Source organism: Macadamia integrifolia, chromosome 10, assembly GCF_013358625.1.
Source record: "Macadamia integrifolia cultivar HAES 741 chromosome 10, SCU_Mint_v3, whole genome shotgun sequence".
Classification (NCBI taxonomy): Eukaryota; Viridiplantae; Streptophyta; class Magnoliopsida; order Proteales; family Proteaceae; genus Macadamia; species Macadamia integrifolia.
The window spans coordinates 23,014,019-23,040,674 of NC_056566.1; the positions used below are offsets into that span (position 1 = coordinate 23,014,019).

Genomic DNA, 26,656 nt, shown 5'->3' on the forward strand with positions numbered 1-26,656 from the left:
AGCTTCATAAATTCATTTTATTAAGAAGCTAATCAGATGGATTCTATAAACCCAATTCACTTTCCCCCATCAGTTCCAAGTTCCTCATGAATATGCATCTATTAGTACAATTTAACAAGTTTATAATATAACAGGCATTACATAAAGAACAAACCCCAATCTATATGCAACTATTTACAGCACAGGTGAAACATGATACATGGTACATGGAATCATAATTCATACATTCCTAGAATTCCCGGTCAGGAAATATCAGAGGAGCAATAACTGTCCACACATACAGTGTTGCAGTGACCCACTCAGTGCAAATCCGAATCCATACCGATGTCCAACGAACATTTATAAGTGTTGTGCTTTCTGTTGAGTTGGTCCACCCTGTGAGGAGCATACCCGAATACATACTAGCAAGAGCAAAAATCAGATGGAAGAATGCATAAGAGTAGCTAACTGGCCGAGCTTCAGTGTCCTTTTCCTTCTTTTCTTTCCCTTCCTCCAACTTTCTCTGGTGCAAGAAGTGGTTGCTTCACACCTGTAGGTCAGATACAATTTTGAGAAGGCTCAATAAATAAGGAAATAATGACAGGAAATTTTTCCCAAATTCTAAGACCAATTAACAGAGCTTGGTCAATTTCACCATTTTCCAAAAGAATACATTAAACCATTAAAGATTGTATGGTGGAAGTATCAAATACTAATACCACAACAAATCTCAAGTGCAAGTGAGATCCCTAGGATGGAAAACTTGAAAGAATCCAAACCAAAAATGGCCTAACTGGATAGGCCATGGCTCTGATAAACCAAATCCTTTTGGATGGGAAGAAAATGCAAGTCATAGGGCAAGTGTATTTTAACCAGTATGGGAGTCAAACTCAGGCTGGTAGCTCCAAAAGTGGTAAACATGGGCAGGTCCATATGACAGGACCGCACCCATCTCATTGGTCAAATTTCAGCTCAATACAAGTAGAAGAAGTGTGTTAAAATATTGAAATGCCACTTGAAACGACATCTTAACAATACATGATACATTTTGCCACCTTCCCATGCTTAATTTAGGCTGAAATTTGATGGATGAGATGGGTATGGGCCATCTATCACATGGACTCACTTGTATGCATTCAAATTATGCCACATGATAAGAAAATGTGACCTTGTTATATGAGGCATATTACAAATCTTTGTACACTTAAGATTTCCCCATTTACAATATTGGTTACTAAGTAAAGGTCAGAATAAAAGTTGAAAATTGGGTTTCCCTGAAGAAGCTTTATCTTTTTGCCTTTCAATTTTTAGTGAGTCACAACTGTTCCTGTGCCTGGTATAGGATTTAAGACAGAATGACAGAAAAGAAGGATCACATTCAGTTCATATACCTGATCTGGGTGAAGACGGTGGGGAAAGAAAGGTTGTAGATGATCCGGCACGAACAGCAGAGTACAAGACTGAGAGGACGGTTGTAAGCATCCCAAGAATGAGGGTACCCATAGACACTGCTTTAGAGTTCTTATGGAGGCCATTGCATTCATAATCCCGAGGCTCACTTGAGAGGCCAGTGTAGCAAACATATGCACAATACACAGAAATTACGGAAGCAGGCAAGAGGCTGCCATTCACCTGGTTTGAAGCCCATAACCAACTTTTAAGTTCTTAAATCCATAGCACTGGAGCATCATAAGTACAAGGATAGGTCCCATCACATACTCTTCTTATTTATCCATTTTTTATTATTCCATTGAAGCAGTTTTTTTATGACAGATTTTACATACCTGTGGATGCAATGCAATAATTGCAAACACAAATGCAAGGATCATGGTCATGACAATGAAGAAAACATTAAGGCTGCAGTCATAGCCAGAGGGGTTGAACCAGATGAATAGAATTCCTGAGAAGGTAAATGCTGCAAGGTAGCACCCAACTGTAACTGCAAGTAAAGCCATGTACCTGTGATAAGATTGATAGTCTTAGCATGAGACACATTACCATGAGAAGAAAAATGATAACATGCAGGGACTTGTACGTACCACTTCTGTTCATCTTTCTCCACCCATGCATCATTCCATGAATGCGTAAAGTCTAGCAGCATAATCACTTGAACCAGCAAAAACAGTCCTGAACCAAATTTTGACGGTGTTTCTGGAAATACAAGTCCATAAACTAGTTCATGAGGCTGACATCAAATGAAGAAAATTATATGGACATCAGATAAGTTACAAGTAAGGTACAAGAAATGCCACAGGTCATTGTACTAACTGCAGGATGAAGCAGTCTGCATGCATTGTTGTCGATGAGGTAAGCTAGGCTAAAACAAAGCAAACACTAGCAAACCTAAAGAAACCAGATCGCAGTGAACCTAACTCTGAGGACTATGGCAGAAAACTTGAAGTAAATAATACTCACAAACTAAAAGCCGATGACGCTGAAACTGACATATCATAGGAGTCCTATGGAGGTTACTATATGGTAAAAATATCAAAGAGAACTAATGGTTGGATAGGCAGAAACATACAAGACAGAAAATAGCAAGTCAGAGAAAGTAGTATAAATCAATAGGCATCACCACCTATGGCCTGCGGTTGGGCTTCATCACCTTAGTTGTGAATGATTCGCTACAGCCCTCACTCTCATTGGTCAAAATTGTCAATAGCCAAAATCGTGGGCTGTAGCCTGTAGTACCTCTTGCTCTTTTTTATAATAGGCACTAGATTATCACAACGAAATTTGCAGCACCAAATCTCTCCCAAGCAAGCCCGGTCACAGGGCTCACACCAAGTCCACATGAACACATGTGAACAGATTTCTTCCTTGAACTGCATCAGTTGTACACACAGAACTAGCCGTCTGGTGGGTCCCCTCATGGAACTCTCTTGATCAATAATTGAGTTAATTTTCCACCAAAAAAATCTTTGGTGGGACAAAATCAAAATTGCAGGTCCAGAAAATGCCATCTAACAGCATTCAGGATCTCTAGCTTATGTAGATTTTCTATCTGCCTCCTGAACTCCCTGATCATGAATGAATGTCCTATGGACCAGAAGGACAATTTCTTCAATTTGTTATTAAGTACTTTCCCCAAATGCTATGAATGGGAAATACTACAAAGACAAACATCTAATAGGAAAACAGGTTAAAAATGTTTGCCTAATAAAACCTGGATTAGAAAAAAAAAAAATTAACTAGATTGAAACTAAGATTGAAACCCAATTGGAATTGAGAGAGAGAGAGAGAGAGAGGAAGCTGACCATAAATTGTGATGACGACATTTGGAACGAAAAGCATGAGGATTATGAGCAAAGCCCACCACAATCTTAAGAATCCATCCACCGTGCTGCCATGAATCTCGTCTATCGTTCTGGTCCTTTACACCAATCATTATAAGGGCAAATGTTGCAAAATATAAGAAATTTCCCAAGCTGACACGAAGAACAGCACTCATTTGAAACCATTCCTTTGAGGGAGTGTGAGCAAAGGTGTTTATCCCTGTAAACAAAAAAGGAACAAGCTGATGCACAATTGAAGTGTTTACTTTCAAGGCACCATTTCAAAACTCTACCAAAAGAAAAAAGTGATCCAGACTGAAGAATTCCACCAAAAAAAAAAAAATTTTGTTGAATTTCTAATCAATAACTAAAGTGAAAACCACTTCACAAACCGCGAACTGATTTCGTAAAGCAAAGTAACAAGAGTGCGTAACCTAATCAAGGATTCATGTAGCCAACCAAATTTAGTTGGGACAAATTGAGTTAGAGTTGTCCTGCACTCCTTATAAGTCTCAATTTTAGAAAAATAACAAAATGGATTCATTTGAAATGGAAAAGAATGTATAGAAGGATAGGGATACCCGGATACATAGCAAGAAATGAAAGCAGTTTTGCCTTCTTATTGGCATGTTAGTTCATGATACTTCATAACTGTAAACAATAAGCATAAAAAAACTCCTTTAAACTTTAAACTTTAACAACCACAAAGATCAGTGAAAAAGATCAATCTCAGCCACTTAAACTCTGAGCTTCAAATAGAACACAGCTGTAAGGCTTCATTTCATAAGCTACTAATCCTTCCATCTGTTCAAGGACAGGATCACCGCTCGTAGAGAAAAACCCTGGATATGGAAGAGCCGTGTCGACCATACGAAGCCATGCCATCCCTTCTGTAGAAGGAGGTAAAATAACAATCTCCGGATGGTTGCTGGAATTGAAGGCAATAAACAAGTCTCCCACGATATGAGAAGCTTTTGAGCTAAACTGACTATTATCTCTATCAACCTTCAATGTCATGGATAAGAATTTGCTTGACGGGTCTTCCCATCTTGGTTGAGATTGGTCACTTCCATGCCAGTCAATCTTTTCTTCTTTCATGAAGTTCCTCTTACGAAGAAGATCACTTCTTCTCATTCTAAGTGAACTCAGGAATCTAATAAACTGTGTTGTTTGAACACTGAAGCCTGTTTTAAGAGAACCCCAATCAAAAGATTTCCTGTCACCATATGATGGGGAACCACCAGCTGATTGGCCACATTCATCGCCCATATTAAGAACAGGAACACCAAGTGATATGTACAAAATGAAAAGAAAATTACGGATCTGCTTAAGCCGTTTTTCAAGGACAACAGTTTTATTTGTTGGACCTTCTTCCCCACAGTTCCAACTTAATTCTGATGAGAGCTCATTGCTACTGAAACTGACCAAGTCCACAAGAGGAAGTCCAGAGTTCCTTGCAATAAAATTAAATGAGAACGCAGGACCCCGCCCATCAGAAAAAATGTCCCCACTACCACAAAGCCGTGTTGCAAGGTCACTAAGAAGGCCCTCACCCCTCAAAAATTGTCTTGCATCACGACAAAATCTTGTGTTCATTTCTGCCCATTTCGTCCAATGTGGGAAACGTATTTCTTTTGACACCATGTCACTTGGGTCCCAGCAGTCTGCTATAATTTTACTTTTTGAGAGTACTGGATCAAATGCGATGGCCTCAACCAAAGGAGGACGGGACAAGTATTCACCATTTGACCCTCTCAAGAGAGATGATGCATTCATGAAAACAAAACCATCTATGTGAAATTCAGTGACCCAATGCTGAAGACTATCCAAAATCATTCGCTGGACAACAGGAAAATTGCAGTTCAAGGCATTTCTAGTTCTTGAGTCAGCATCTCCATCAGCAACATAATAGGATGAATTATCAATCCCCCTGAGTGCTGCTATCTGGCAAGAAGAAACTCCAGTTTCTGCAGTATGGGTGAAAACAACTTCTAATAAAACCTCTATGCCACTGGCATGCAGTCTTTTGACCATCTCCTTCAAAGCATTAATAGTGGATATTCCACCATGAGTGGGTCCATATAAATTCATAGGTGAAAAGAAATGGTAAGGGAAATAAGGCCCTTTTTGTTCGTCAAAAGGGAATAAGGGCTCTAGTAAGATTGCATTAACACCAAGACCTTTGAAATGGTTCAACTTCTCAACTACGCCAGAAAAAGTCCCTGCAACACCAGCAGGTAACTGACTGGATCGGTCCTCAGTAAAGCGCCTCACATTCAATCGGTAAACAACTAGTCCCTCCATTTGCACATGAGGGTGAGCATCATCAGCCCAATCAAAAGCAGGTGCTGTGCGTAAGTGCCCAAGACACTTTAGAAGGGAAACAGATCCAGATTGATGGGGAGAGAAGTATTTGAGAATTTTAGCATACGGATCCAAGAGAACATGCGGGTCATGAAGTCTGTCTCCTCCACTCCCAATAGTAGTTCCCTGGCATCGGTAACCATAGCACACATATGGCTCAACACTTTCCATTGAGACATGCCAAATATCACCCGTTCGATTAACGTATGGATCTAGATCAATCTCTAAAGAGGGTTGATCTGTCATCTCATTATGCAGGCACAAGACTACACTTTCTGCATTCCTTGAGAAAAGGGCAAAATTTACTGATCCGTCACTTGAAAAGGAAACACCCAATGGTGCAGGATAGCCTGAACTGATGCCAACAGGCACACAAAATTTTGTCTTCCTATGGCTTCTTATTCTTATATTATTTGAACCACTACCAGATGAGTACAGTATAAAAGAGAGATAAAAGGGAGCTTCATTTGATTCGAACTCCAGCTGTAGAGCATAACTGGCCAAAGTTATCTGCTCGAATGGGGTTTCAAAGGTATTTGAGCTGGTTTCTGGAGCCAATCTTTGGGGGGCTAGAGGCATATAACATGATGAATCAGACCTGAACAAGCCCCAACTTAGCACCAATTTATCCTCACTACTACACTGCGGCAAAGATGAAACTTCAATATAAATTGCATATTTCGTATTTTTTCTTCCAACAAATACCTTTACCAGACCACCAATTTCTGTTCTGAACAAATAAGTTGACCCCTTTTCCACTTCAACGCTGCTACTATCCAAGGTTGTTTCAATTTCACTAACAGAAAATTTTGGTGCAGCAAAGATTTTGACATCAGGATCCAGCTGAATATTCCCAGTTAAATCTCTCAAACCTTTTGTATTGAAATGGTTTTTTCCCATATCAGTTTTCTTTACATTGTGGGCCCTTTTCCTTTGATCATAATAACAGGAGACAGTTGTTAACCTTGCCAGTTTGATGGATCCATGATTTGGATGGTGTAATTGTACTGGAAGTGAAGGTTGAAGAGCTGCCATCGATCTTTCAAAAAGTAAAGCAAACCAAAATTGGAAAGCAGTAGAAAAACCCTTGCAAGCTAGGAGGAGATTTGCCTATAGATTTGCTGGGTTCTCTGTAGGAGAGAAGAAGAATCAGATAATGAGTATAAACTATAAACAGGATATGTTATTGCAAGACAAATTTTATTAGGTCATAATGTCGGTAGGTAAAGTAACCAACTTATGCTACATTGGAGCTCTGTAAGCAAATAAGGTCAAGTCATTGAAAGTACAAATGTCTGGCTGTACCAAGTCTTGTTCCACAAAATTGAAATACTACTGAGATGCTGGATCAAAGTGGATCTTCACGAAAACAATTGAAGATGAGATTGGGGAAGGAAACCCAACTAAAAAGTCCAAGCGACTGTCTAAAGGATAGTATTGAATCTTCATAGAAAACAGAAACTGGCAAAGGATTCAAAGTCAGGGATACTATCTTAAGATGGTAACAATTTTCAAATTGTCCACCATCAAAATGACCTAGAAAGAAAATACTAGACAAAAAATCTTAATAGCTGAATGAAGAGGAAAATGGAACCATCTTTCCTAGAACCCAGGTCACAACCTAAGCAAAACCAGTAGGAAACATATAATAGGTAATCTAATGAAGTTTTTTATGTTAACAACAACAACAACAACAACAACAACAACAGCAACAACAGCAACAACAATAACAACAACATCCAAAACCTTATCCCAACTTAATAGGGTCGGGCTACATGGAGATTCCAAGCACGGACGAGTGCAAGGATCCATGCAAAAATATTGACGGGTTATGGCTAATTATAATAAGTGTCAGCTCTCAACCTGATACACCACTACATATCCATGTTCACTGAATTTATAATTAAGAAAGAAAAAAAAAAAAAACCCGGTAGAAATAATTACGATCACTAACTTTAATTTAAATAATTAGAAAAAAAAATGTCTAGAAATATAAAACAGTTCAGTCTCTGGAAGACTCAGTTTCATAAAATTATTGAAGCCAGTGTGAAAAAAAAAAACTCCCCCTTCCCCACCCCCTTTTTTTCCTTTCACAACATGGACCATCAAAATTCAATTTAGAAATATTCCTATCTAGAGAAAATGGTTAGTGAATTAAAGAGAGAAAAAAATCATAACTTTTCTTCCACGTTCATCGATAAAACTAGAGATAGAAACCCAACGAGAGGAAAGATTAAAACTTGAAAGGCACGAAAGTTAAAAGAGTCAATCAACGACAATCTAACTAAATTCCCAAGATAAAGGAAAAACTCAGTTGGAAAAAATTCTTAGGTGTTGTAGAAGCCCAGATTAACAACAGACTATGCATGATGAAATCTACCATCACAGAACCAAAACAGAACTAAAGAAACTCAATTGAAGATCTCAAAGACTGTACAGAATAAACAATAAATCATTTTCTCAACGAGAAATTACAATTACAAGGAAGATGAAAGCTAATTGAAAGAAGTGAAAAGAGTAAAAAATTAATCACTCACATGGGATCTTCTCCAAAAAAGGAGCTGCAACCTCCCTGAAAATCCATGAAACAATGAGAGAAGCACCAAATAGACCACAATAAGCACGCCTTGCCGATCTTCTCGAGATTCCAGATGCCACGGAAGTACATAAACCGCAAGTAGCAGCTGCACAGCAAGACGCCAAACACGACATCCCCTCTCTCTCTCTTCAATGAATGGAGTAAGAAGTGCACAAGCGTGGATTTTGGATTTGAGAATGGAAAGGGCGAGAAGGGAGTTGTTCCACTACCATGGTTCAACAGTTTATGGAGAACTCCATACGCTTCTCCATCCGATCCGTTAATGGCGTCTAAACAATTGAAATTAAATCGTGAAAATGTACTAATGTGATGATCAAGTCCGTTGAAAGCATCGTTTTCTCTGATTCCATTTGAGATTAAAGTTCATAAATTCGATTACGAACGAACCAGCGATTACGGAGTTCCACCTCAAGATCCGAGAGACTGTTACTTAGATCTTAGATAGATCGCTCCATGGATGGAATATGCTCTATTGTCGATTCTCCTTCCTCCCAAGGATCATTTTCTTATCCCACTAAAAATAAAATAAACAAAAATTCACAATAAAAGGACAAAGAAGGGTTCACATCATCACATGGATGATTGGAAGAAACTGGAAATCCAATCGAGTGAATCGTTTGATTAAAAAAATGATTATGATGATTTCAAAAAACAGAAAGCACCATGATCGCATGGTCTCTACGCACAGGCACAGAGATACGTGAAATTACCATTCCATGCTTTATGAGATAAATATATATATATATATATATATGTGTTGCATAGGGGTGTCAATTAATGGGCCTGACGGGTATATAACTTTGGAATGTGAGCTATCTATTTAAGAAATGAGTCGATTGTGTACTGGGTTTGATCAAGTTATGGGATTTAATCGGTCTTCTTCTAATTAGGCTATAATTAGGCTTTTAAATAGGTAATGCACCAATAAAATCTTAAATCAGTCTTAAACAATCTTTAATTATCTTAGATTTAAGATATTTAACATATTTTATTAAATTATCAACAATGTAAGAAAATATATTATACTTAATTATATTCAATAATTGATAAAAAAAAAAACAATATATACTCTATTTTATTAAAAAAAAAATCAAAATATACATATAAACGATCGTATTAAAAATGTTGGGTCGAGGTGGGTTTGTAAATGTACTAGGCTAGTCAAGCTAACCCCTTTGCACCGTGTACTACCTGTTTATAAACAAATCGACCTTGAGCTCGACATGTTTAATAGTGGGTGTAGGTTGGGTCTTTAAATGATTAAGTCTAATCGATTTAACCGGTGTGGGCTTGACACTCCTAATGTGCATTCTCGTTGGGCTTATATTGGCGATATCTTGCCCTTTTTCCTCTGTTTATCACATTGGTCATATGTGGATGATGTCATTCGCTGCACCGCCAATGATTGACGTGAGAGATTCCCGACATTGGCATCATGAGGAGTAATCTCTCTTGTTTGACACGTATACTTGAAAATCCCAAATGCACATCAATAAACAAAACTCCAAAAGGATTTGTCTTTTGAGATAGAGGTATGTCATGAACGCCAGCTGCCGCTAATAATTAACTTTTGACACTCAAATTTAGATCCCTTCCGTTGTGAATCACTTAGAAATGGACCAACAAGACACAAAATAGGAGAAAGGGCCCAACACTCACCTATCCAAACCACCGGCTCAAAATTCAGAATTGGACGGCTTAAGTCGATCAATTGGGATTGGAATTGTCCATGACTTTTTTTTTTTTTTTATTTAGAAATTAATCTTCGATTCCGATTTCCATGACCTTGACCCAAACACCCATGAAAATGCAACGTTATTTTACCAAAAAAAGAAAATGAAAATGTAATTTTGAAATAGCATACGTGGCACATGGGCCACTACTATAAACCGGACTCCAACATCAGCCCATCTTAATGCCTTAATTTTTATTTATTTTTTGGTTGAAAATCTTAACGCCTTAATTATTCTACTAATAAAAGCATTATCTTATAATGAATGCCAAGTTGCCGGCAAAAAATAAATAAATAAAAAACCAATGTACATTTTTTTATTGAAAAAAAAATTCCACTCTTTAGTATTTAGTAGTGTAAGTAATTCAGAAATTAGAATAATAAATTTGGAATTTGAGAATTAAAACTTCCCCTTTTTAGAGTTTAGACGAAGCTATATTAATAATTAGAGAAAAATAAAGCTACCTCCACCCATTTGCACATGTTTATGTTTAGACACAATAACTTTGGAAATATCATGTTGCCCCCATGTTTAAGATGCCCCTACACACTTTTTCATTGGCCACGAATTGCAAACTAGTGTGTACTTGTGCCAATAGGGTCCCATTTCTTTTTTTTACCTAATAATAAATAGGGTTGGGGGGATTCTATAGGCAAACGGCATGGGGAGTGCACCAATGACGGGCAATTAATGGTTTCGTAAATAAGGAGCAAAAGAACCATACGAAAGCAAGTAGAAAAAAATTATAAAAGAAAATTGTTTAATACTTTAATGTCTATGGATTAATTTTATTTAAATCATAAAATAATGGAAAAATTTTAATTAAACGTTTGTTTTAATGTCTATAAATTATTAAAAAATAATAATAATTTACCCTTAAATATCTCTCTCTCTCTTAAAAATACTTTAGTGTCCCAGATAATCTGTAGACATACCAAAATCTCCATTCATTGGAAGTCGGTTTAACTTGCTCTATGTAAAAGAAAAAGATCAATGGATTTCATTTTTTTATCAAGCAACTACTTTGAATTCAATAAATGCATCAAGGAAAAAGAATGCGCATATACACCAATATATGCTACCCAAAAAGAAAAAAAAAATGTTTTAAAAGAAGGTAATAGCCTTATAGATGTTGGTTTGGATGCAGAGATGCGATGAGAGCTTAGGTGAAGAGTTTTCAATTGTGTTTGATATGCATATTTTTAACAGAATCTAAGTCTAGAACATACTATAAAGTGAGAAAATAGAGAAAAATTAGACTTTAGCATATGTTCTAGATAAATGATCTATTTTGAAAATGCATACCAAATTCAATCCAATCTATAAACCTAGTTAAGCGCCTAAGCCTACCAAGTTATTAAGCATATAAGGATGAGTGTTGGGATAAACATAAAAATCCTCTGTGGTAAGACAGTAAAAATCCAATAGTTAGGATACAGGTCAAAACCCTCTCAACCATTAAATCCTCACTGCAACTCACCCCAAAGGATTTGAAACCGTTAGAATAAAAATCTAGATTTGCAACTCACCCCAAAGGATTTGAAACCGTTAGAATAAAAATCTAGATTGGCAGAAAGTGGCTATTCTATCAAATAGATCCACTTTATTGGATCGGTTCATTAAAAAAAAAAAAACCTCCGTTTCCACTGGACTCTTTTTCTTTCTCCCTCTTACTCTCCGCCGGACCTTCACCCCTTTGTCTTCCATCCACATCCACCCCACGACTCCACCTAGTTTTGTTGCTTTATAAATAATATTTTAAGTTATTTTATAAAATATTAATAAACCATGTCACTGAGTTCGGAATTTCTGTCTAATTATAGTCAAATATATCTCTCATGATATTAATCAACCTTTTTTTTATAAGTAGGTTTCTTATTAAGCATCTTTTTCATTTATAATCGAACATTCTAAATCCAATACACTGATATATAGCCAAAGAGACACCAACCATTAACACAACAAATGCACATACAATATTCAACTACAACTATCGAAAACTATCGAAACTATCGAAACCTCTCATGTATGAGCATCAAAATTAAGCCAGCATTGAGAATCTCATTTCTTATACATCTGAGAATAGTCTATATAACACTTAAAAATGATATAGTTTGATATCCATTTTAAGTGCTCGAGTTGTTGCTTAGACATCCCATTGTTTTCATGGGTGAGTTGCAGAAATCGTATCAGATTTATGTGTCCTTGACCCATATTCTGCAAACTTGATGGTTAATCTACCTTGTCTTTCCTCACTTTACCCCTCTTCTCCTTCTCTTATTCTATAGAAAACAGGGAATTTATGGGGTTGGGTGGGGGCAGAGAGCATGGTGAGGTGGTAGAGAGGGATGGGTCAGGGTTGAGGGGAGTAAGGCGAGGGTGGCGGCAATGATGGTGAAGATGAGATCAGGAGTAAAAGTGAGGTTGAGATAGAGCGAACTTGGGAAAATCTTCATTTTGGAGTAGGGATAACCAATAAAGATTTTAGGGATACTTGAAATGTAATTTTGAAGTGAGGATTCCTAAAAAAGCAGCGTGGCCCTTTACTTATAACTCATCAACACTTAGTGGGAAATTTACTAAAAGTCTAAGTCTTATGACAAATAGAGATGAATACTAAAAAGAAATAACAACTAAACTACAACAATAACAAAAGGTTAGTCGTTTCCCAACTAAATGGGGTCGGTTACATGGATCCGCGAAAGGGTAAAATAAAATAAACATAAAGAAAGAGAAAAAGAAAAAAGAAAAGAAGAGGAAAGAAAAAGAAAGAGACAAAGTAATACCACAAGAACATCCCACCCACAATCAGTCGGCAACATGGATCAAAGGAAATTACCCCAAGTAGTGATTTGAACCCATGACCACTCAAACACTATCCCATGGTACATTATACCACTTATTCTTTAGTATCCTGTATTATCCCACGTATTATCCCACGGCACACTTTTAACACAATACAAACTGGAATATATATATATATATATATCTTCCATACCCAACTTGGAACAACCACTAAGAAACGCAGGCCGAAATAGAGCCTTAGTGAACATATCGCCAAGTTGATCACTTGGGTTGACAAACGGAGTAGAGTTCAGATTGTGGTCGTCCTATTTCATTTCAATTATACTTATGCGCTTATGGCAGAAGATTTTTTTTTTGGTAGAACTTATGGCACAAGATTAATGGCTTCATGGTGATAGAGTTCTCAGGAGGAGAATAGAGCACTATTGATGGCATTTTCAACATACCTATTGAACAATATGTAGTTTACCCAGGTTACTGTAAATGTAGAAAGCAGATAGGCAGTCCAACAATCATCCTTGAATTTAAATGTAATATTTTTTTTTTAATAGGTAGGAAGGGAAGTAGGTAATAGCTAGGAGACTCGAACTCGAGACGTCCTAGTGAGCATGAGTTTTTTTGTAATTGATTCTCACCCCCTTGGACCTCGCACATAAGGAAACCTCATGCATTGGTACGACCCCTTAGTTGATAGGCTCTTCATAGTAACCTCTATCAAACATTTTTTGTTTTCCTTTTTCAATTTATAAGCTAAATTTTTCATATCGATCTTTTGTATCTTCTTTAAGAATTTCTCATTCATAATTTCTTTTAGTTAGTCAGTTGGAGAATTTTTGTTTCTATTTGTATGTCTGTTTGATTTCTCAGACAGTTCTGGTTCATGGAGTCCAACATAAATGTAAATACAAGAACCAGTTCATACCAAGGTTTACTGTTGGATTTCTTTGAGAATTTACATTCACATAAAATAGTAACTTCAAGCATTATATATATGCCTATTGATTTTTAGCAATTTCTCCTGTATATGTGTTCCGTTGGCCGGCCGGCCGGCCATGGTTGGACTTTGCAGCACATATATAACAGGTTCAGGGGGGGGGGTGTTTAAGGCCTGCACCCCATTCCTTCTTTCATTAGAAACAGCAGCACTTCATGACTCATGAGTCACAACTGTAACCCTTCCACCTCTTTTATATATTTGAATGCAGAGACAATGATCAAACTTATTTTGATTATGTATCCAATGGTTAGATTTTTATGTGGTGGGAATGTGTGGAGATGGCTTCTCATGTTTTATGATATCCTAACCATGTGAGTCTTACATTGATACACTCTCTCTTATCCTTAACAATGCAGGCCCATGTTGATTAGACCATTCACCACGTCATGAGATTGGTGGTGCGAGGAGTCGTATCACTTTATTTATTTATATATTCAAAGTTAAATCACTATCTTTGAGAAATGGAAGAATATCCAAAAACCTATCTTTGGGTGATATCCAAGTATCCAAAAACTTATCCTTTGCTGCATAGATCACCCACAAAGGTCTTCAAAAGAATTTTCAAGGACAGTGAAACCCTTAGGTTGCAGTGGTTGATAATCACTAGGGTTCTAGGTATCATATCGTATCAGCCAATATATATCAGTATTGTCGGAGATTGATACTGATATAGATCAATTATTCTGGTCAAAAACTGAATTTTTTTTAATTGAAAATTGGCATTTTTGATATTGAATCAGTCTGATACGGCCAGATATAGACAATGTATGGACTGTCCATATCGTATTTTATTTATTTATTTTTGCAAACCTTGTTTTGTAACCATGATCCTCACCTGTGTGTTTCAAGGTGATCCAATTTATTCAAGATTAAGCTGGGAAAGGGAAAGCTTAGTTGACAATTGAAATATTCAACCAAAGCTCACATAAGAAATGAAAATCTAGTTGGGATGTGGGAGTTCGGAATCAAAAATTGGATAAGGCTTCTGTTGTTTGATTCAATGACCATTAGGTGAAGCTGTCAATTTCGGAATTTATGGCACTGGGACCCACCAATTGTTTTTTATTGGCCGTGGAAGTCTCTGGATTTTGGAGTCACGAGTCACGACTGGGATCCAAAGACTCTATGGCACGACAATTTTATTATTATTATTATTATTATTAGTAAATAACTAAAAAAAATTGTAATCGAAATTTAAATTTAAATTAAATTAAAGAATAATGATCTTTCTTCAGTGCTTTCATTGGACTTGCTAATGGAAATTCTCACACTATTCACACACCTATGGTGTTGATGGGGCCATAAATTAAATATAAGAGAAAAAAAGGGGAAAATAAAATATAAATTAAAAAAAAAAAATTCCTGATGAGAGAATATCTTTATCATTCTTGAATTGATGAGTATCATCTTAACTCTGAAATTATTATTTTTTTTAATCCAATCCAAAGTTCAAATTTTATGCTTTTAAGATTTTTTTTGCCCCTACGTACTCCTCAAAAGGGAGAACACATAACCGCATGTAGCTGGAATCAATCCTCATGTCTCGAAGTACCAGCTTCAATTACCCGATATTACTAATAATGCGCTAATCACTAAAACCACAAGATTTTCTCATTTTATCAAGCAAAACAACTCGCTATATGTGGAGAGTAATAATGTCTCTTGAGGCATGTTTTTCTTGATAACATGTCTCTTTTTTTTTTTCACAAATACCCCTCATAACAGTGTAATTGGCAACATGGAGGGGCATTTGTGAAATAAACACTTGTCACCGTGCATAAGTGTGTAAAGCTTCATATAGGTGAATAAGGCTCCTCTTCCCCATAGTAACCACCCAACCAATCTCACATCCAATCATGTGTGATATTCTTATAACCCATGGATGGTGTGGGATGTATCGAATAGTTGTGTCTCTAGGTCTATAATAAGGAACAAAGTTGTCACCAATTGGTGAGGCATAAGGGTCAAAACGAAACAGAGGCATGCAATGACCCATGTACCCCTTTGAAGGGGTGCCCTTGTGTCTGGATGTGTCTCTTATGCAACTAAAATCACACTTGCCCTTTAATAATATTGAAAAGGGTAGAGACAGGATTTTTCGTTGTTGCCAATAGTCAGTTTCATATTGGTTGTCCTCCTGTGAGTGCCACATGTTGGGTTACACCCATTGGTGACCATCATACATGTGGAGGGACTTGAGTGTTTTTACTGGACACGTGTCTGTTCTTCACCAGTCTTCGATGATCTGGATTCTGAATTTGGTGTCTGCTACATATTGACCACTAGACTCGTACATTGATTTTTCCTTACCACATTCACCATTGCCTCAATCACGGGACTCCTCAATCCTCATAGCTGATAATAGCCAACCATATTATATAAAGGGGAGAAAAATCTTTGAGCTCAATTGAGGAAGAAGACGAGAAGAACAACAATCTGATGGGTTCTTCTCAATCGATTCCTCAACGGTCCATCCATGAATTCTCAGTTAAGGTATAGTCTGACTCCGATTCTTAAGGCTTCTCCTTCTTTTTTTTTTTTTTTTTCATTCTTCCTGCATATCCCTGTGTGGTTTTGGATCAGAACACCGATTTTGAGAATTTGTTTTTTTCTTTTTTGGGTACAGGATAGCAGAGGTAAGGACGCTGATCTTAGCGTTTACAGAGGGAAAGTTCTCCTTGTTGTTAATGTTGCTTCAAAATGGTATTTATCTTTTTCTTTTCAAATTTTCTCTTCTTCTTCCTTCCATTTTTGTACTCTTTTATGTATAAATGGGAATTCCCCTTTCTTCCAATTCTGGGTTGAAACTTGGAACTTGGAACTAGAAACTAAGAAACCTCTTTAATTGCCTAATCTTTGATTCCGTGTTGCAGTGGGTTTACGGAGGTCAATTACACGCAGTTGACAGAGCTCTATAGTAAATACAAGGACAAAGGTGAAATTGTTGTCTTCTATCTTCTTTTTCCTCTGTTCCCATGATTTTTTCCTTCAATTTTGGAAAATTAAGGTAACCCTTGAATTGCATTTCCTTTTGATTTTTTCCCGAAATAGTAACTCTATTTGTGATGCACCAACGAAAATCTTCCTGGGGTATTTTCTGTTTTTAGAACTTAGAACGCACCCTTGAGGTCATGCCTTTTTTTTTGGATCGAAGACGATGAATGAAGGAAAGTTTTTGGGCTTTACTGGGATTGCATAACTTTCTATTGCTAGAATCTACCATAAATAGACTCTTGGATTTGTCCGCTTGAGGAAAAAATGGTAACTTGCAGTTAGGAATCGCCTCCTCAAATCTCTCCTTATCCCATCAGGGTTCCAGGATATGGCGTTGAGGCAGGCCAGGTGGCAACCTCACCAACAGCCTTGACAATTTCCTCCAATTGAAACTCTTTCTGACTGGGCATCACAAGCTTTGCTAACTTAAGATCCAATTTGTATTAAGTTGCGTGGATGAATTAGCACAACCATGAATCTCTGTATTCAAAATTTTACGTTTGGTTGCAATCTTGAAATTTTTGTTTTGTCAGTTGGGTATTTGATATTTAATCAAGTTATCCAGTGAATTCATAGTTTCAACCTTTTTTCTGAGTAATTGTTTGCTCTGGTTGAATTTCAGGTTTGGAGATTTTGGCATTTCCATGCAATCAATTCTTGTATCAAGAGCCTGGGACAAGCCTTGAGGCAGAGACTTTTGCTTGTACAAGATACAAGGCTGAGTATCCAGTTTTCCAAAAGGTATAGTAAGCTTTATGAAATGGATTCCACCACTGATGATGTTCTAGTTACCATTGAATTCACTCTGATCAAACAGTATAGTCAGCAGGGTTAGATGAATGAGTTTCTCTCAGTGCATTCAAAAAGTGGATTGTTGAATATCTTAATGCATCTACGACAATGCAAACTGTTAAGAGTGCTTGAAAGTTTTGTTCAATGTAGTCTATCCTGCTTCTGAACTATTCTCTTGGCGGTGCACCATTTACGTAAGCTGTGGGATCAGATATTTTGCTGAGAACCTCATGAGATATTATTGAACCACTGCAGATGAATTTCTTCGTGAATCCCTTATGGTAAACTATTTCAAATATCTGCTTAGTATATGGAGTCCAAACTAGTTTGTTATGCTGAATACATGATACATTCCCAATTAATTATCCCATTTAATTTTATGACATCAAAACACTTTTATTAAGGATGTAAAGAAAGTGTATGGGATAAAGTTTAACAACCCCATTAAAGGGCTACAAAAACAGGAGAATATCCAGTCATTAAAAAAGGAAAAGCAAACTGCATCAAAGAAAAGTAGCCCTGGGTATTGATATTATTCTACCAAACTTGTCAGTTTCTATTTTTAACTCTATTGAGGAAAGAGATATTCCTAGATGATACGAGAGTTCTAGCATTCCTGACTAGGTGAATATATCTCTGGGGGAAGCCCCATCCAACTTCGATTATTGCAATATAATCATTCTACATGTTCAGATCACTTAAGGGAAGGAGATTGCTTCAAACTAGGATTAAGGCTTCCATCTCATCAGAGTCATCTAGTCCATGAGACCTATAGGGCCAAAGAATATCAAACATCATCACCTGTGTGACCCTGATGCTCTTTTTCTTTTCTTTTCTTTTTTTTTTGGGGGGGGAGGGGGGGGGTGGGGGGTGGGGCGCGTGGGGGTTCTGATCTAATCACCTCTTTCCATTCTTATATTTAGTTGAAATGAAATTAGCACTCTGAAGATGTCAACTGGAGAGGCTCACCTTGCTGATCTCTGCATGATGAGTTCTTGGTAACCTCCAAATGCCTAAGATAATCCCTGTTCACCCTGTTCTGCTCCTCCTCCCAAATGTTCTACATACCCATTGCAGGGGTAAATCTTCAAAAAAAAAAAAAAAAAAAAAAAAGGTACAAGATGCCAAGTTCATTGGCGAGGAGCTAACGTCGATACAGAAATGCCCAAACAACTCCAGAGAGGTGAAGGAGTGGGCCTACATCACTCTTGTAAAATCACACTAGATGGAGAGGTTCACAATTAATTGACAAACAAAGTACCATATCTAGTAAATATGTGAAGCAATAGGGCTATTTCTTCATCATACTTTTGTGGCAAATTTCCCACACCTGAGCCTTATATTTTGAATTTATCTTTTACTTAAACTCATATGGAAATTGGTTTTAAGAATCGGGGTTTGATCACAACCATATTTAGAGGCCATGGGAAATGCTTCTAACCTTAATCATGAGAAGCAGCTTAGTGCTGTTTGGGTCTGTTTGTTTGAAACAAGATAAAAGCACCCAATGGAAATATTCAGACATAAGTCTGTCAAAGCTAGCTTGTAGGGTGTAATGCCGAAAATGTGTATGGATAATAGCACAAAACTGGTAGACTTATTGAGCACTAACCTCATATTCTGTCAAAAAACTGAGGAACTAATGTAGTTCTGATTTAATTGATAAACCAGCACTAACAACAGAATTGAAAGCACAGAGATAATATTCCAGCAATAGGAGAAAACATATAGAATCAACTCAAATAATGAGAACAGGCTGAAATTCTGCTCCAGGAGTTCTTTTAAGGGGCTGTAAACCTTACTGAAAATTCCAGCCAAATCCAATGGCTGGATCTGAAGATATGAAGGATTCTTAGTGACACTAGGATAGGGTTAAGTCCAAAAACTGCAATTCAGATTAATGATCGGATACAGAATTATGAAACCCAAATAAAACTTGATGTATGATTATAAAATCAGATGAAACAGATCAGTGTATGAGAGATGTCAAATTCAACATCCAAACCAACAAACCCAATCCAACTTAAACCATGAAATAAAAGTGAACCCAAGCCTTAGAAAAGACTGGGCCATGCTAGGCAGCAGCTTTCGTGGCCTCCTGCGATAGGTCTCAGTTCTACATCATCTCTCCCTGGCATATACAACATATTTTAATCACATGATCGACATCCTTTAATATATGTGGCCAGTAGTAGCGATCAATGACCTGAACATGAGTTTCGTCTTGTTTCATCAAAGCACCATTGGGGTGCACCATTACCGTCATTAAAGTATACTCGCATGTGATCTTCAAAAATTTTATGGGGTGTGTAAACCCTCTGTGGATCTCTATCCTTGTAAACCTTTGAGTATGGTTGTTAGCTGTAGGCTGTGCCGGTTATCATCCGTTCATTCGTGCTTCTTTGATCTGTAGCTAACTGCTGTAACATCTCAACGATCTTATTAAAAGGATCAGGAAGTGGGTCTAGAATTCTTGAATTGTTCTCTGCCATATCTCTGATACCACTTAATGTAATACTGATTTAAGAAATTAAAACAGCACCAAAAAAAAGAGAGAGATAGAGAAACAAGAGTCCAGATTAGGAGAAAACTCATATAACAGTATTAAAACAACACATGAACCTGAAATCCAGGTTGGGTTCTCTTCTTAGGGAGGATGATCTTTGCTGAAAGTTTCAGCAGGATCCCATATTTGGATCTGAAATTATAGAGGAATCCTTGTAAGACTAGGACAGGGTTAAATCTGTCAAAATAAAGTTCAGACTAATGAACAGGTTGCAGAATCATAAACACAATGAAAACTTGATGTATGATATTTGTTAAGGTGTGTCGCACTGTGTAACGTGGGATAATGGGATAATGTTGAGTTATAGTCTGCTTTTAGTTGTTTACCTTTACTGTAATTAGACTTAGATTTGGTTATTATGTTCTATTGTAATTAGACTTAGACTCTTGGTATGTTTCCTACCAAGAGTTGGTTGCTTGATTAATATAAGGGGGAGGCTGTCCACGATAAAGGCATTCCATTTCTATTCCTATCATGTTCACCCTCTCTCCTCTTCTCATCTTCTTCTTCACAGGTTTTTGTTGTTGAGATCAACCTTTGTCACAATATTAAAATCAGATGAAACAGATCAGCAGCGTATGAAAGAGGTCAAATTCAACATTAAAACCAACAAAACCCAATCCAACTTAAAACATACAAGAAACACTTAAAACATGAAATAAAAGTGGACCCAAGCCTTAGAAAAGGCTGGACCACACTAGGTAGCAGCTTTCTTGATCCTCCTGCACTAGGTCTTCAGTTCTACGCATGGTTAAAACTCGGGAACGTTCGCAGGATCGGTCAAGGCCGATACCATTCCGATACCGATCCAAGCCATCAAGATTGGCCTGGATTGGACAGATCTTCCCCCTTTTTTGTTTATTTATTTATTTATTTTTTAATCCTTGGACCATACATGTGTATTGGGATCGGAGTGGTCAAGATAGGGGATCGGTCAAGGCTGATACTGAGCGATCTGATCCGAGTTTTAGAACCATGGTTCTACATCAAGACCTGTTGGAGTCTTTGACTAATGTACTAAAGATGGTTCTGAAAAGGTGCCACTTGTCAAACCTTATTTAAGTGCTTGAACATTTAGGTGCAATACTTTGCTTTAACATATATGTTGATGACCAAGACAACCACTTGGCATGGGAAGGGCCTAGAAGAAGTTGCTAATTTAGTGAGCTGATTTGAGATGCATGCAGCAGTAAACATATGATGTCTGAAACAAGAAATGGTGTATATCTTAAACATCAGCAAATATTTCATCCTTCCTTGCTCCGACAGATCATCTTTTGTTTGGAATTTGAAGAATAGCTAATGGGGGGATAGACATGCACCTTCATTTTCGGCATAACCATAGGAATTGTAGTTTTTATGGCTCATTGGTCTTTTTTCACTTTTAAGGGAGAACAGAAGAAGAAGCTCAACAGAAAATCCGACGTTGGTCACTTCCGATTTGATGAGCTCAACTAACCATTTATATGATACAATAGTACTTGGTTGTACGCATTTGGTAAGACACTATATCAGAGCGAGAAAATCACCAGATTGGAAGCTAGAGATCATAATAATACTGCTTTTGTAGTTTTGTTTTTAATCAATCCATGACAGTAACCGACTCTTCTCCAAAAAGCATTTGTGGATTAAAAACCCATTTCTGTAGTGGACTAGTGCATCCAAGCTTGGGTAGAAGATCTGCTACGGTGTTAAGTTCCCTTGAATTGATGATGGATAATCAGACTGCATTCTTGATTAAGCAGAAGAAGAATATCATGTATTTATATTTTTTGCTTCCAAGTCTCAACTATTTTTTTCTTCACTGCATTAACCACTGCTTGGCAGTCTAGTGCCACTATCCTAATCTTAAACCCAGATTCCCAAGTCGTGTAATCCTTCTGGCAAGGCCAAGAATTCTGCAGAAATTCTAGTGGAACTGTACCAATTTGTTGCTATTATCAATAATCAGTGAGTATCTTACATTACTGCCAAATCCAGCAGGCCCATATGTTGTAGCAGCAGACCCGTCTGTATTCAAGACTTGTCAAGCAACACGACCCTGATTCTTGTCAGAGAATTCCATAACAAGCAAGAAGCAGATGAAGTGCTCTTGCACTATAGAGTATTTTTTATGTCCTCATTGCTTTGCCAAAATTGGAAATCACGTGCCTACAGTTCAGTGAATTTTTTCCTAGGTTTTGCAAATGTAGTTGTAAGGTATATCGGGGTTTGCTATGTCTAGATTCAGTCCACAAAAGAGAGACGCCATTCTTGTGACTGTCCATGTTTAGTCACCAAATCACATCTATTATGATGAGATGATCAATTTTAGAAAGTTCAACTGATTTAGAATTTTATATGGATAACAAAACTGATTCTCGGCTCTCTCTTCTGTTAGGTTCGCGTTAATGGTCCAGATGCAGCACCAGTCTACAAATTCCTGAAGGCTAGTAAAAGTGGAGGTGCATTTGGGTCAAGGATCAAATGGAACTTCACCAAGTTTCTAGTTGATAAAGAGGGCCGTGTTATCAAACGGTATGCGACTACGACTGCTCCGTTGTCCATCGAGGTAGGCTGCCTTCTTTTTAAATTTTCTTGTGTTTGCTTGAGGTCATTCTCTTTCTTCTTCTTCTTTTTCACTTTGGTTCTGTGATGCAGAAAGACATCCAGAAAGCATTGGGATTATGAGACTTCACGTACAAGTTGGGTCCACAACGAGTTAGATACCAGGGGGAAATGGGAAATGAGAAATGTAGAAAGAAGTTGATGTATTTACTTGTCCAAAAATGTTTGGAGTTGTCTTGTGGTAATCGGTTTGTTATCATAATCACTGGTACTCTTCTCAGACCTCTGCCTCAAAACATACCTTAGTTTCTTAAGGATGTTTGAAGCGATATCCTCAGCTGTTAAATGCCATAGGTCGTACTACATGTTTTGCAATTCTTAATTTGCAACCCTTGTGTGTTGTAATTTTGTTTATATGTGCACAGCTTCCGTTTATAAGAATGTAATGGTTGTAGCAACAAAGAACAAGTTTTTTTTTTGGTGTGATATACAGGGAAAACTTGGTAGCACAGCAAAATTTTTTATCATGAAGGATGTGGAAATCTTGAGTTTCTATTATCATTGAGAACAAAGAAAAATGCATGCTTTATTGGATTTTACTCTTCTTTTGTTAAGTCATGAATCACTCAGACACCATTTGGTTGCAGAGAAATTTAAAGTAAAGGGAAGCAAAATTTTCATACTTAAAAAAAAAGAAGAAATGATGTAATCATTACCCCACGTGATCAAATGTGATTGTATGAATTATTTAATTTTTTTAACCATATTTAGTAATGATACATTTTACATGTAATTCTTACTTTACATATTATAGCAAAGGTTTTGGATGCGAAGTGAAAGGAAATTTTACGGTCGAACATGGAATGATTTGAAGTTAATGTTATAATCACATGAGGTAATGATTATATACATTTATTTTTCAAGTATGAAAAATTGTACTTCTCTTCCCTTTGATTCTCCTAGCTACCAAACATAGCTTCAATAAATGCTGAACAAAACCAAACACTTGGTTGCATGAAATGATCTGCCTTATTTTGTCTTATTAGTCTTACAAGCCCATGTTAACCCCACAATCGTATGGATCGGACCATACTGGAATTTTCATTCAACTTTCACCGAAAGCAGTAAAGAGTATTAAACACTCCGTCTAAGTGGACTCAAGAAAATAAAAGGAGTCGAACTCAAAACCACACGATTCCTGAGACAAAGGTTGCTTGCCAACTTTGTTACCCCTCTTAGGATTGATGATCATCTAATCTTGAATTTTCAGATGGTCTCAAAATAAATAAATAAAATTGTGGTAATGAAAAATAAGGCTTGACCTCAGTTATCAGATCAATGAAATAGAACAATCTTCAATTTACATCACAGGCTAATTTAATAATGAAGCAGCAATGGTTGAGGCTTTTCCTCACACTATACATATATCTTTCATCCTTTCCTTGGTATGGCCATCAAGTAATTTTCCATAGCTTGAAGATAGTTCTGTTGAAGATTAAATTAACTTGCAAAGGCACAATCTAGGAACGGGAAAACCAATATGATCTTGACCCAGATGTGTCCGAATCTGCTCTGCTAAAGTATTCACCTCACAAAATGATTGTTAAGAAGCGCAAAAGATATATTGAAGGGGTCCATGATCACCAGTAATCCCTGCAGGAGCAGGTTCCATCAATGAATTTGTGGAAGCGGACTCGGTCCCTCACAATGATCTCCCGCTTGTAGAGTTTGCTGATAATTTTTGTCACCTCGTGGCAATCATCACAAAACCTGAGGTTCTTCACTACCCGAATCACTGCTGGTGCCTTGGTTTTCAATAGTCCAAAAGCAACTGCAAGCCTTTCACTGTGCTCAAAAAGAGCACTCTCCTTCTCATCCTCATTCACATCGTGGAGAACAGCCGAGGTCCATGCCTCGTGCCCAGCATAACGGACCTGCTCAGATATATCCCTCAATATGTTGTTTATCTCCTTGATCTCAGGGTGAGACCCATCACCAATGACGAACTCATGTACAAACCCATCAACCTCAATTGAGCCGCACCCTGGGATTGGCTTCACACCAATATCTTTCATCTTCTTCCTCATGTGGCTCACCTTTTCCCACTGTGACCTTGATGCCAACATGTTGGAAATGAGAATATAATTCTCCCCATTGAGTGGCTCCAGTTCTAGAAGCCTCTCAGCAATAATCTCCCCTCTATCCAATATTCCAGTTTTCTTGCAACCCACAATTAAAGTCCTCCATATTACTGCATTAGGTGGGATAGGCATGGTTTGAACAAACGTGTAAGCATCTTCAATGAGACCAGCTCGGCAAAGAAGGTCGACCATGCAGCCATAGTGCTCCATTGAAGGTTCAATTCCACTCTCAAGCATGGTCGACCAATATCTTTGGCCTTCTGTTACCAGCCCACTATGGGCACAAGCAGACAGAACTCCAATGAATGTTACATGATTAGTTTTCACCTGAAATAGAATTCAAGCAGATATTTACGAGAAGAAATCTCAAATCTTCGCCTATCGAGCAAATATTGAACACTATATAAAAGTTAAGATCAAAGAGGGGGGGGGGGGGGGGGGGGGGATGAAATTAATGATTGTATGATGCTACCTTGGTTTCTTCCATCCTAGAGAAGACATTGAGTGCATCCTCTGCAAGCCCGTGGATGGCCAAACCCATGATCATAGAGCTCCAAGCTTTCGTATCTTTAATAGGCATTTCATCAAACAGTTTGCGTGCTCTTTCAATACATCCGCATTTAGCATACATATTAACAAGTGCAGTACCAAGCTCGAGATCAACATTGATGAAGTGTTTATCAATAAACGCATGAACCCATTCGCCCAGGTCCAACGCCCCAGATGTAGCGCAAGCTGAAACGACACTAACCAGAGTAACCTCATCCGGACTAATCTCGACCTTCTGCATTCCCCTAAACAAGCTCAAGGCCTCATTAACCAACCCAGTTCTAGCGTAACCACTAATCATTGTGCTCCAAGCAATCAAGTTTCTCTCTGGAATTTCATCAAATAGGCGTCGAGCAGAACCAATATCCTCACATTTCGAATATAAATTAACCAATGCGGTCTGCACGAACTGGCTTGAGCCAAGCCCAGTCCTCAAGGCATGGGAATGGATCTGAAGACCTTCATTGAGAGAAGAAACGATTGCACAGGCCTTTAGAACAAAAGCTAGAGTGAAACTGTTGGGGTTTGGATAACACCTCTTAATTAATTTTCGGTAGAAAAAGAAAGGTTCTTTAGATGGGGTTTCGACTAGGGAACAACCCCTGATCATAGAGTTCCAGCAGAATATGTTTGGGTTCCGAATCTGATGGAATACGCGCCGGGCATGATCAATATCCCCAAGAGGCGAGAGTGCACAAAAGCCCACAATTTTGCTAAGTAGGAAGGACAGGGAGGAGGAGGGGAGGGCATGAGTAAGCACATGGGCATGAATCTGGCGGAGAACTCTCATGTTGGGGCATTTTTGAACCAGAGAAATCAAGTTTTCTTCTACTTCTTCCAGCTTTTCTTCTTCTTCTTCCTCTTCCTGTAGCTCTTTTATGGGGGGGAGACAGAGGTGCTTGGTTCTCGCTACGCTGACGTTGAAATCTCATACACGACTGTGCCATACGTAGACAGGTAGATTTGTGCTATTAGATGGCAACCGTGCACTCCATTGGTAACCAGCAGAAACCCAATGGATGCAGAGGAGGATGGCAAAGAAGAAAAATACCAGAGAGAGGGAGAGTATGACTACTTGTTAGCGGGGTTTTAAAACGCGGAATCAGGGACGGAATCGCTCAGTGCCGATCAGAATCGGTCCAAAAACCCTAGAATCGGTCATAAGATGAAAAAATAGGAGAATTTTTAGGGTTTTTGGTGAGAATCAGCTGTATCGGATCGGTCACAACCGGTTCACCCATCCGATTACAGGCTTGATCTAACCATTTTGAACTTAAATTTGGATAATATTGATACCACCATGAGGCTTGGCCTT

The 26,656-nt window shown here is 37.8% G+C and overlaps 3 protein-coding genes and 1 pseudogene across 3 annotated transcripts; 1 reads left to right on the plus strand and 3 right to left on the minus strand.

Annotated features, from left to right (window-relative positions):
* Positions 1–80: 80 nt before the first annotated feature.
* Positions 81–8,820, minus strand: LOC122091334 (annotated as a pseudogene).
* On the minus strand, positions 3,771–8,293 carry LOC122091333 (isoamylase 2, chloroplastic). Its single transcript, XM_042661207.1, has 2 exons — positions 8,156–8,293; positions 3,771–6,748 (listed from the first exon to the last, which is right to left on the minus strand). The coding sequence occupies exon 2, from the start codon at positions 6,651–6,653 to the stop codon at positions 3,984–3,986; it is 2,670 nt and encodes an 889-aa protein (XP_042517141.1). The 5' UTR covers positions 6,654–6,748; positions 8,156–8,293; the 3' UTR covers positions 3,771–3,983.
* A 7,232-nt stretch (positions 8,821–16,052) lies between the features above and the next one.
* On the plus strand, positions 16,053–23,137 carry LOC122092448 (probable glutathione peroxidase 4). The gene is made up of 6 exons (XM_042662770.1): positions 16,053–16,245; positions 16,379–16,455; positions 16,626–16,687; positions 17,369–17,487; positions 22,485–22,655; positions 22,745–23,137. The coding sequence occupies exons 1-6, from the start codon at positions 16,192–16,194 to the stop codon at positions 22,772–22,774; spliced, it is 513 nt and encodes a 170-aa protein (XP_042518704.1). The 5' UTR covers positions 16,053–16,191; the 3' UTR covers positions 22,775–23,137.
* Positions 23,138–23,952: 815 nt separating this feature from the next.
* LOC122092293 (pentatricopeptide repeat-containing protein At2g02980, chloroplastic-like) lies at positions 23,953–26,582 on the minus strand. The gene is made up of 3 exons (XM_042662615.1): positions 26,579–26,582; positions 25,265–26,268; positions 23,953–25,119 (listed from the first exon to the last, which is right to left on the minus strand). The coding sequence occupies exons 1-3, from the start codon at positions 26,580–26,582 to the stop codon at positions 24,292–24,294; spliced, it is 1,836 nt and encodes a 611-aa protein (XP_042518549.1). The 3' UTR covers positions 23,953–24,291.
* Between the last annotated feature and the right edge of the window lie 74 nt (positions 26,583–26,656).